The sequence below is a fragment of the Lygodium microphyllum genome, chromosome 22 (assembly GCF_053477565.2).
Source record: "Lygodium microphyllum isolate KBCC chromosome 22, Lygodium_microphyllum_v1.1.10, whole genome shotgun sequence".
In the NCBI taxonomy this organism is placed as follows: domain Eukaryota; kingdom Viridiplantae; phylum Streptophyta; class Polypodiopsida; order Schizaeales; family Lygodiaceae; genus Lygodium; species Lygodium microphyllum.
The window spans coordinates 42,134,625-42,146,764 of record NC_141156.1 but is presented as its reverse complement, the minus strand read 5'-3'; the positions used below and the strand labels follow the sequence as shown (position 1 = coordinate 42,146,764).

Here is a 12,140-nt window from a genome sequence, read left to right as displayed (position 1 = left end):
CTTGTCGTAGCTTCTAAAGTTTTGTTTCTACTACTTGACCAGTGTTTGCACCTCCAAATTTGGAAGTGAGTTCGCAAAGAAATGCCTCATAGTTATGAAGTACTAGTATATTCTTCTCCAAGATTGGGGCGAGCCATGATAAAGCTTGACCACAAAGCAAAGTCCCAATGAATCCCACCTTGGAAATATCATCTAGATACCTATCCGATTGCATGCGGATATAGAGCTTTACTTGTTGCATGAATCCCCTGAGCTTCCAATGGTAACCATTGAACTTCTCTGGCATACCATTTGACTCCAACCTGGGTGTCCTCAACTCACACTCAGACATGTACAGCTGAACTGAGTGATTAGCATGGACATATGCAGGATTAGATGTGGTGAGGAGTCAGGACTTGGGTGAGTTTGGTGCATCAGTTGTGTATCAAGCTGACACAGTAGATTCCCAGCTCCCCACAGCGCACCCCCTTAATGCTACAAGCTCATGGAGATATATTTTCCATCCCCTCATGTTCATTAGCACACATGATGTTTAGCTGACCACTTTCATTCGACTCTAAAACAATAGGCATAAACTTTTGTCAGCAAGATTGGAGCATCCATCGATTAAGAATGCAGCATGCCCAAGTCAGGGGCCTGTGGAGAACTTGGGTAATTGATAAGTAATTCAGTTGCACTAATGTTTTTGCTAGTATCCTCCATAACTATATTGGCCAACATTAAGGGTTCATGAGGATGGGACTGCAATTGTCATCCAAACAATGTTGGAGTTACTGTGATACCAGACTGCTTATGAATACCTTCTATTCTAAAAAATGTTTTTTAATAATTTATCTATTCATCGATTGCTTGTCAAATTGCAGAAATTACATCTCTCATCTGTGAAAAGTAGGTTCTAGTTTCGAACAAAGTATATAGCACAAAACAAATATTTAGTCTTTCAAACACACTAACCTCATTTCTGCCTCCTCCAGGAGGTGCACAAGCAGCCAATAGAGTCATATCTTCTATGTCCTTCCAAAACAGTTGTTTGCGATCGTAAAAACCTTTGAAGTCTTGAAATTGCCGAAGCAACTCAATTGGTGGCTGTGCACCATAACGGTCTTTTCCTGGCATATTTACATCATCCACAAAACATGCAATATTCTTGCCAAAGGGAGCTCCGAGTTTTGTTTTTCGTTTCTTTTCAAGTTTACTTTCGATGGCCTCCTGCAAGTTGTAGAATTTTATAGGCATATTCAAATAAAAGAACTTTTTATCTGAAGGTTTCTTCCTTTCATTTAGTTTACCTGAGTTGCAATACTTGTTGTCTGGGCACTGAAATTAAGCACAATTGGCACAATGTTTTTTGAGTCCTGCAATCTTTTCAACAAGTCAAGTACGATTGCACTTTTTCCTACACCAGAAATTCCTTGAAATAAAATTGATCGTTGAACCTCTAGGCAAACTTCCATCAAAAAACTCATTTTTGTACTGTCCTGAGTAGGGACCATTAGATTGAAAAAAGGTGCCCCTGGAGTGTAAGTGAATCCAGGAACCAGTTCTTCCCAAGGTGTAAAGGTTTGATCCTTAGGATTGAAAAAGTAGTCAAACACTGTGTCGCTTGCTGGAAATGTTGCAATTACTTCAAGCTCCTTACGAACAAAAGTATCAAACTTTTCTGTGCTATGGTGGTCAATGTTACCTCCCACAGACCATACAAAAGAGAAACAAAACAATTTGTTCAGAATTGGACTTAGAGCATCCATTTCTTGCTGGAACACAACTTCTCTTGCAGGTTGACAAAGTGCTTGAAAGTAGAAGCAAAGAGTTGTAACAATGTTGACATTTACAGAAGGGATGTTCTCTTTACATTCTTGACGAAGGAATTTAAGACCAGAATCCATGTATGTGTCAAAAAGAGACCATACATAATCTATGATGGCTGTAACAATTTCTCCAGCACTTGATAGAAGAGACGAAAGTTTTTGCAACCATGTTTTAACATATGGTTGCCAACCCAAATCTTCAGGAGGTACATATACCATACCACAACGGCTCACAGTAGCTGGAGATGCAACAGCAAGATCTTGCACCTCAAAAAGCATTCTCATTGTTACTGGGTTGAGTTTAATACGCTCACCATTAGGAAGACAAAGCACACAATTGTCATCCAGCACTGTATTCATATTTTCTATCCAAATAGCATCTACAGGACCATCAAAGATGACCCATTTCCTGTCTTGTGTTGTATCAGTTACACACTGTCTTATAATGGTGCTCCCTAGTCCATCAGTCCATTCGTTTGTCAGAATGTTGTATTCCCCATAAAGCTCACCCATTTTGATGCATTTTGGATTGAGCACGTATCTGTGGGTTACTTGAAAAGCAGGGTTTGGATTGCCAGAAAGTCGCAACTTTGTCATTGCTGCCTGCAGTATTTGATAGCAGGTTGTTTTGCCACCCCCTGTGGGTCCAACTTCCATGACACCGAACCTCACATTCATGGTTTCATACAACTGAATGATCTTTATTATAAAATTTGGAACAGGTTGCAAACCAGCCTCAATAAGGCACTCTTCAACTGCAGCCTGCAGGAGGCCAAAATCCTGGGATGGGATACTGGCCCCTGGAAACAGATCAGCAATGATCGCCAGAAATAACCCTACATCTTGAGAAACAAACTTTGGAAGATTACTGTCCTTAAAAGCTCTTATAAGAACTACATCTTCATTAAGATTAGGGTTAGCTCTCTTTAATGATCCAGCCATAACAAGAACAGACTTGACTGCTCTCATGCCAAAATCATAATGATCTTGTTGGCTAAGTTGTTCACTTGAAAGTTTGTATAGCTTGACCATTTTTCGTGATAAAATCTTTGCATTGGCAAATCCTTCTGAAAATAGCATCACTTCAGCAACAAGGGCATAATCAGGAATCATCATTGAGACTGGTCTGAAGAGAACTTTCAGATTATCTGGCAGTTCAGTTCGCCCAGCATACCCTGGATTCATAGTTATAAACACACCACATGTGGGAAGAAGTTTGATTTCTCTGCCTTCAAAGTTAAACCGTGTCATGGAAGACTTGAGAGCATTCTGAACAGTTAAGAGCTGCTGTGCAACAACTGAGAGCACCTCAATGTCTATCCGATTGAATTCATCAAAGCAGGCCCAGGCACCACATTGTGCAAGACCCGCAAAAAATTTCCCCATGAACTGAGCCACACAAAACAATCATAAACTATTGTCATAGTTTCTTGTTTAAAGAGATTCACATAGCCAAAAATGTTCTTTCTTAAATAAATACCAAAACTGCACAGAAAGGTATGTGCTCTCATAAAAGTGCTGAAGTTCCTCACTGAATTTGAAAACGTGTGGAGTGTAAAAAGCATCTCTTCATGAAGTAGTATATGCATTGATATACTTGCTTTTCATATTCTTTGGTTTACAAAAAGTTAGAGACTTGCTTTACATGATTATACGCATTGTTATACTTGCTCTTCTTCCTTCTCTTGAGAAAAGAGAATTCTATTAACAACACCTTGGAGAAATTAACTTAAGATAAAAATACAAGGTACAAGGAACTCTATAAAGAGTGTCTAAGTACATCACAACGGTTGTGTGAACAACCAATCCGGTGGGCTATAATGACACCATCTGGAGGGTCATATGGAAAAAAGTGCTTTGAGTCCCAGACCCACAGGAAGGCCTCCTCCTCATCCTCTCAGACCTGCCCTGCAACCTCTCCCATCTCCCTCAAAGAATATTAATTATCTCAGTCCAGATCCTCGAAAGAGCCTCCGTTATGGATACATCCTAAAGGTCTATAGATGACTGCATCTTGTGGTCCTGGTAATACTAGCAATAAGCTCCCATCTGTGATGATGTCCCTAGGTCCAGTATGTGTGCAACTTCTTTGGAGTGGGATCCTGTTCAAGCGCTAACCAATGATGAGAAAATAGAGGCTCCCTTGAAGATCCTCATAGCCACATGTTGGGCCTCTGTCTGTGACCCAAGCAACACACCCCCGAGTGGCAACCATGGTCTCTACTCTACCATGGAATATCATCTTGAGGGCTCTCCTCCATACCTCCTGAGCTCTGGGACAGTCCCATAGGCAATGTCTTTGTGTCTCCTTTGGCTCACCATGTCTCACATATCACTTAGGAAGAGGGATATCTTCCTAGAGCTGAAGCTCCCATCTAGACTCCTGTAAAAGTCTAATGAGAAATGGTCCAAAATGCCCTATCTATGCCAACGGGAGGTGGCTGCTAGTTGTGCCATGATTCTAATCATTCAGATCTTCCTCCTGAGCTAAGTAGTGTAGCCAAAGAAAGCAACATCACACGGCCTATCAACAATGGATCCCTCCACACCCACTCTCCTAGATCCCACTGTAATCTCTATAGAGATGTCCTCTGATAAGACCAATATCTCCATCCATCTGCACCTGGCTGCATCTGGGTCAATGTATTAGTTCCTCCCACAGTGTGCTACTACTCTGATTCTCTGTTTGGAGCATTCTGTGAACTCTGTATGGTCCAAGTCCTCTTGCTGCAAGCATCCATCCTCCTTGACCAAAAAAGTGAATGTCCAATCTCTATTTGTCCAATGAACACTAAAAGGATAACCCCTCTAGAAAAGACCAACCCATGTTTGAGAAGTGCATGTATCGGTCCACCGCTCAGGAGGTACTCCCCCTGTCACAGTCTTGATCACATCCCTAGCTCCTCTAAGACCTTATAGTCTCTGCCTCTAAATATCCAACAGCAGCTCCTGATACAAGACTGCCCCCCCCCCCCCGCCTGTTCACCCAGGCGAGACAGTTTCCCCCCTCCCCCCCCCCCCCGGCCTGTCCGCGGTGTGTCAAAACAGCAGCGGTCTATCCCCCCTCGCCATTGATCTCCCACTTTTCAAGTTGCTCCCTCGATCTGCAGCAACCTCCCCCCCCCCCCAGGTAGCACCGCGACGTGATTGGTAATTCTCGCAGAAGGGACGCGCAATGGAAACCTCTAGTCAGATGCCGGCGCACTCAGCGAGTGCCCCCCAGTCAAACACCTTGCGTGTCATTCTCTCTCAGGAGTAGCTCTTAGCCGTCTGAGCTAAGGAGCTAGAGCTAAAGGAGATAGAGATTTATGGTCAGATAGTAGGACATTCCCCAGCCAGGGCCCAGCTTCGGGACTGGCTTCACTCCACGATGCGCATCGGCACAACGCAGATCGTGGAAGCAGTCCTAATGGGCCAAGGGATCTTCATGGTCCGGCTTAGTTCGGCGGATGCAGCTCGCGAGTTACTCTCACCAGTTCACCATATGCGACCACGAAGGGGGTCATATACATGGTCCCTTGGTACAGCGGCTTTACTGTGGAGGCGTTTGCACTCCACAACAGGTTTCTCCGGCACCCAGTCACCCTTCTTTTCCCCAACCTGGCAATAGAGTGTTGCCAGTTGGTGGAAGACTTTGGTCGGCTCTTCGGCACTATCCTTCCTGTGTCTTTCGCGGATGCAGTGATGCCGCAAGAGTCTCCAAGGTACGGGTGGCTGTGAAAGAGGTCAAGAATACAGTTCCTAGAGATTGAGGCAAGAGGGCACTCCTTTAGGCAACAAGTCATTGTGATTGGGCAACTTGGGCAATGCTTGCACTCCCACGACTTTGGGCATTAGGCAGCAGTTTGTACACGTTTCGGAGCCAAGGCGGCTCCCCCATTCGGCCCGTAGGTGGACGTTGACGGCTTCACATGGGTCCAAAGATGACAGAGAGGGCGACGGCAGGTTGGGGCGCAACTAACTCCTCAGACCCAGCCTCGTCAGCACAGGGGGCAGGGGGGGGAGTCACGCCCCCTCGGCAGAGCACTCCAGAGCCCCCCCTGTCCGCCATCCCACCCGGCAGGACTGCAGCCCCCCACATCCACCACCCGCGCCACAGACTACTTCGCGTGAGTTTCCACACCCCCCACCCTACTGACCATGGCCCACAGCCCCCCCTTTCCAGGGCCACCAGTCCCCCCCCCACACCCGCCATGCATCTGTGTCCATCCCACCACCCCTCAATCCTCATTCTGCCCACCATCTCTCCTATTGAGCACCCCCCCCCCCCCCCCCGCGGGATCCACACTCGGTTCAGGTGATCCCCCCCAACCTCACCCTTCCCATAGGAGGTGATGAGCCACACACATCTACTTCCTCCTCGCACCAGCAGTCCTCCCCCTCCCATATAGCCACCAGCTCATCCGCCCTTGCCCCCCGTCACACCTTCCCAAGGCAGGCACAGCTGTTGCCACAACAATTCTTCCATAGTGGCCCATGGTCCTACCTGAGAGTTGCGGAGCGCGGAGAGTTTCCACTACCTCTAGAGCTGGGGATCTTCGTGGTTCGTCATCAAGGAGGGGCAAGGCCCATCTACTAGCACCACCGGATGGACCAAACTACGCCTTTTTTCTTCAATCCTCTCACTCAAGGGAGTGGACGACTACACAGATAGAGTAGGAGTTGAAGAGTCAGGTGGCGGATCACAACTCCCAGTGGATGGGAGATGAAGGATTAGCATTGTTTGCACAGCAGTGACTTAGGTGCATGATGGACATTAACTGGTGGGCTGGTGCCGAGGTTCCACACTTGAGCATTATCTTTTGAGCCCCTCCACAGTGGAGAGCTCCCAGGGGCGTGATTGAGTGGCCCCTGGGCACAGGCAGCCCGTTTCTACCAATGTACCAAGTCACGACTCTCAGCATGCTTGATTAATGCATTGATAGTACCACCTGGAGCATCTATCATCCCTATGGTCCGGCCGAGGGCCACCATGGGGAATTGGAGTTCACCGTCCAGATTGACAGCAAAGCGTACTTGCATGCTTCACAGTTTCTCCTCCTCATCAGCAGCCTCCACACCGAACAAATGGCCGTTTGGTCAGTCATAGGTTCCCCATTAGCTTATACCTAACATCCTGGAATGTGAATAGCCTCCACTATAGTGGGGCAGGTGGTTCCAGGAAGTTGATTGTTCGGCAGGAGCTGCAGCCTGCTCTAGCAGGACGGATCGACATCTTACTTCTACTACAAAAGCATAAGCTCACCCCCACCCAGGCCCAGTGGGTAGGGAAGGTGCTTCCGAGCAGCTCGCACACTTACTAGGAACACGCCATAGGTGCCCACGGTAGGAGTGGAGGCGTTTCCACCTCTATTGGCCCGAGTCTCACCACCTGTGTACGAGACCACGGGATGATAGTGGCAAGGAGGGTTCTATGGGTTAGATTGGATATTGGGGGCTCGTGCCTTGGAGTCCTCAATGTCTATACCCCTACGGAGGTTAGGGCACGCAGCAGGTTTTGGGTGGAGATCGCGGATGGACTCCCAGAGGTGGACTCCTAGATCGTTGGAGGAGACTTCAACAATCTCGAGGCTCTGGAGGACCAGCAGGGTAGAGGCAGAAACTACCAGGGCATGGTTGGGGAGGAGCAAGAGGCATGGGAGGTCTTCTTGTTGGTAGTTGGAGCATGCGATGCCTGGAGAGACCCTGCCTTCCATAGGAGGGAGAGGTCGTTGGACTTCACCTGGGGATACAAGCAGCTAGGTGGAGCCCTACTGGAGAGGTTGGACAAGTTTTATGTGGGAGAGTGGGGAGGCTATCGTGGAGGACAGATTGAGCAGTTGGGAGGCACCACGTTGTCCAATCATTGCCTAGTTCTCCTGACACTTGACCCCCTAGCATCCATCCTAGACACACAATCCTATCGGATCCCTGACTCGATCTATAGAAGGGAGGAGGTGACGAGACAGATAGAGAAGATTGGACCAGAGAGTGGGACAGGAGAGACTGGATAGCAGAGGAGGTTGCACAGGTCCTAGCAGAGTCGAGCAGAATCTGCCAAGAGGCAGCCATATAGGCCAGGCAGTAGAGCTGGGAGGAGGAGAGAGCACTCCGGCGAGACCTGGCAGCCACGCAGAGATTATTACAGGAGGCACTAGGGGACCCCACCCTCCACGCACGGGAGGTGCGCATGCGAGCAGCCATTGCTGGCCTAGAGGATAGGCGCTTGGAGTTTTCTTTCCGAACCTCAACAACCTTCTGGGCGCGGAAGGGGGACACGATGTGCAGGGAGTTCTTCCAAGTGCACTAGCCTCGCACCGCAGGAGAGCAGATACGCAGCCTTCGGGATCAGTATAGGAGGACTCCTAGCCCAAACGAGGTAATGGACATTGCCACCGACTATTACACGCGCCTCTTCCAGCAGAAGACAACTTCAGCTAGAGGACAAAGATGTAGAGAGCAGATATGGGATCACATCCTGCCCCTCATCACACAGATGGGACACTTCCTCCTAGCCCCCTTCACAGAGAAGCAACTAGAGGAGGCTTTCCATACACAGAATGGGCAGAAATGCCTAAGAGAGGATGGCCTCTCTAGGGCCTTCTTCACTACCTACTGGGAAGTGGTGAAGGACCCCCTATTGATGGCCTTCCAAGAGATTTTCACTTCAAGAAAAATTCCAGGGAGTCTCTCGGCAGGCCTTATCAGTCTTCTCCCCAAAGGGGGAGACCGGTTGGAGCTTTCCCAGTGGAGACCGATCACCTTATTGTCAGTGGCCTATAAGGCACTAGCAAAGATGATTGGTAGGCGACTACGCCTCGTGCTTCCAGATATCATCCATGACACACAGACAAGCTTTGTCCAGGATAGGAGCATCCTAGACAATGTATTTACCTTCTTTGAGGTGACAGAGTGGCCTCAGCACAGTGGGCAGAGACTGGCCGTACTACTCTTGGATTTCGAGAAAGCTTATGACAAGGTGAACTAGGATTTCCTAGAGGGCACCATGGTGAGGTTGGGATTCCCCCAGGTTTGGATTCGAGGGGTCTCTGCCCTTTATAGATCGGCCACCAGCAGGGTTCTCATAGGCGGAATGAGAGGGTAGGAGTTTCGTCTGGAGAGATTGGTTCGACAAGGCTGCCCCCTGGCCCCATCCTTATTTCTCCTCTTCGCAGAGGCGATGTCTCACTTTCTCAGGTCACGTGTGAGCAGATTACGCGGCCTCCAACTTCCAGTGAGAGAGGAGACTGAGTTGTTAGACTCAGAGTACACAGATGATACAGCCCTCTACATAGAGGACGATGAGTTGATGCTAGAGAGAGTGAGATTGGCTCTTGACATGTCCTCTTCTGCAGCAGGAGCGAAAATCAATTGGCGAAAGTCGGTTGGTTTCCTCACAGACCTGGACTCTAGCACAGAGTGGGGTGTCCACCTGGGATTTAGATGGGTGAGCAGAGGGTAGACCATCCGGTACCTAGGGTTCCAGGTGGGACTCGACATCACTCCTGCCCAGTAGTTTCTTCCTGTCCTTGACTCTATTTGGAGAAAACTAACCTACTAGGGCATGGCTCGCCTCTCACTAGCCGGACGAGCCCTCGTGGTTAACCAGGTCCTCCTAGCGACGGCCTGGTACATTGCCTCGTGTTGGTGCTTCTCCTCATCTCGCATAGTGCAGCTTCGCCGCCTAGTGCGGAATTTCCTTTGATCAGGGTCTAATGGTTCCAAGGATTCTAGGGCCAAGGTGGTGTGGGCGACCATCATAAGACATACGTCAGAGGGAGGGCTTGGAATCATAGACCCAGAGTATCAGAGTATGGCCCTCTTAGGCAAGCTAGTTGTCTACGGTCTCACACCAGGAGGGCAAACCTGGAAGGTCTTATTGTAGGAGGGCCTTCTGGACTGTAGACCGAGGCTTGGTGGCGAGTAGAGGCCGTCCCTAAGATGAATCTTCACGTCAGCCCAGATCACCCCCCCCCCCCCCCCCCCCATATCACCTTTCCTTCATAGCTTACTCCATGTGTGGCAGGGTCTCCGCAAGGCCCTAATCCAAAGCCCCCCAGGCTCCCAGGAGGAGATAGACCGTCAGCAGGTAATCTAGAACCCCCAGGTCCAAGATCGGGAAGGGGCACAGATAGGTGAGTGTTCCCACATCGAGTGGGCTGGGTGCGGCCCGGCTCCTACTGTCAGGACATGGCGGGAGGTGTACAGGATGGCGGACGAGGAGGTGTTGCAGCAAGTATTAGGCTGCCAGAGAGGAGTGGAATTGAGGAGAAGGGAGGTACACGCAGCAATACCTCCGGAGTGGCTTGCTCCTCCCATACGAGAGCCGATAGAGCCCGGGGAGGTATGGGCAGCTACGTTTTCACTAGCAAGCATCCCCCTTCCGGTGGCAGGTAGAGTGGGTAGCACCCCGCAGGGGACTTTCTTTGCCGTTCAGAAGGACGTCTAACCCTTGACAGAGGGCAGTAGGATGAGGGGATTGCCACCCTTTCGTGGAGGAGGATTCGGGTGGTGGGCCTTCAGGGGAAGACTTGGCGATTGGACCCCTATGTTTTCTAGAAGGAGCTCACGGAGTGGCATCTTTGGATCTAGGAGGGCAGACCACTTGATGAGCTAGAGTGGGATCTAGGAGAGTGGCTATAGCCGGCCTCTGGGGTCACCAAGAAGCCACCTAGGTTCCTAGAGTACTTTGCCAAAATCGGCAGACATGTACTGATGCAGGAGGATATGGACTGGGCGCCGTCACGTAGTAGGCACTGGGTGGAGCATAGCATCACGGAGCCCTTCTGACGGACTTCTGGCGCCGCTTATGGGATAGCTGGAGGCTGAGGAGGGTGTCGTATTTCCTATGGCTAGTGGCACATGGAGGCTTGGCGGTGGGAAGTTGGCTTGCCCAGATGCAGAAGAAGGGAGATTGTAAGTGCTGCACACAATAGCCTTTGGAAACCCCAAAGCACTACCTTTGGTCATGTGAGGAGGCACAGCTCGTGTGGAGAGGAGCATGTCGCATCCTTCGACGTATAGCACCCAGCCTTGGATGTATCTCATGGGGAGCTTTTTGTTGCCAGGCAGTCAGCTAGGGCCATCACCTTCTGTATGAGGCCGGGATGCAGGACACGATATTCATTATCGAGGCAGGGTCGTGCGCAGTGGTCGGTTTGGAGGCTCTACCCATCCGCTAGGTATTGGAGCCCACAACAGACCGCTCGAAGGTATGGGAGATCATAGGGAGTCTTATTGGATGGCATATCTAGAAGGCGTGGTGTCAAGAGGCTTTCGGCGGAGAGAGACTTTCAGCACATGCGACCTTAGTAGAGCTCTAGACCTCCATAATCCACTCTCTCCGCGGCCGATGGGATCAAGTGCAAGGCGAGTCCAGGGCTCGTTAGGAGCTCCGAGGTCACTTCATGAGCACTTGGGGCGGGCAGGGTCTGTTTTTCGTGATGCAGGCAGGCAGCCCTAGTTGGCGATACACACCCCCCCCCCCCCCCCCCCCCCCCCCCAATGGTTTCTTGTCCCCATCCCCCCCAGACCGCCTTGAGAGGCTTGTACACGTGATGTATTAGTGACTTTGCATCAGCTCCAGCTAGTCTATTGAGCGTGAGCACTCCGTTGTAATCAGTTTTCTGAGTTATACAATCAGCCACATTTTACTTGCAAAAAAAAAGTTCCTGATACAAACCAGTCTCCTACTGGGCAATCACCTGCATATACGTGGGTTTTCTGTTCGAGAGTGTGGCTGGACTCTAATCTCAAATAGTGTTTGAAGAGAAGGGGCAGCCTCCTCTTCTCTTCTGCTGTAGTCAGTGGTAGCTGATGAAAAGTCAAGATGAAACAGATCTCCATCGTCTGATAATAGCACCTACAAACCTAACCTCAAAGCTCCTTCCAAAGTCTCTGGCCCTGATCTCCTGAGAAATCCACTGAATGCCAGGCTGCCATGGTCCTCCATGTGTAGGTGTGATAGGCTGAAGCCTCCCTATCAGAAGCTTCTTCCAAGGCTCCTCACCTGGAAGAAGACCCCTGACAATTATCTTAGCCATTAAATCTTTGTTCTAGCAGTCAGGATAACATCCCAACCTACCTTAACTCTGGCTGACCTCCCATCTCGTCCTAACCAAATACAGATCGTGATAAGGTGCTTCATGTGGCCAATACAAGACCTGGACAATTCCCAATGGGAAGTGATGTACTACATGATCGTAAGAAGAACCTGGTTGGCAACCACCATTCTCCCAAACTAATAAGAGCCTCGCTGAGCCCCAATAAAGAAGCTTCTATTTGATGCTCAGAAGAAGAGTTGCCAACTGCTACTCTGAGATAATGTCAATCCCCACATGGAATTTGAGGTAT

At 49.5% G+C, this 12,140-nt stretch overlaps 1 protein-coding gene across 5 annotated transcripts in view; it reads right to left on the bottom strand.

The window, feature by feature from the left end:
- LOC148017077 (uncharacterized) overlaps positions 1 to 12,140 on the bottom strand; it is a 242,764-nt gene that overhangs the window by 78,317 nt on the left and 152,307 nt on the right. For all 5 annotated transcript variants that reach the window (XM_087662400.1, XM_087662402.1, XM_087662401.1 and 2 more), the window contains 2 exons: positions 1,290 to 3,197; positions 955 to 1,209 (listed from right to left, as the gene is read on the bottom strand). In XM_087662400.1, coding sequence (XP_087518526.1) covers positions 955 to 1,209; positions 1,290 to 3,197 — 2,163 coding nt within the window. The remainder of the gene's footprint in view (positions 1 to 954; positions 1,210 to 1,289; positions 3,198 to 12,140) is intronic.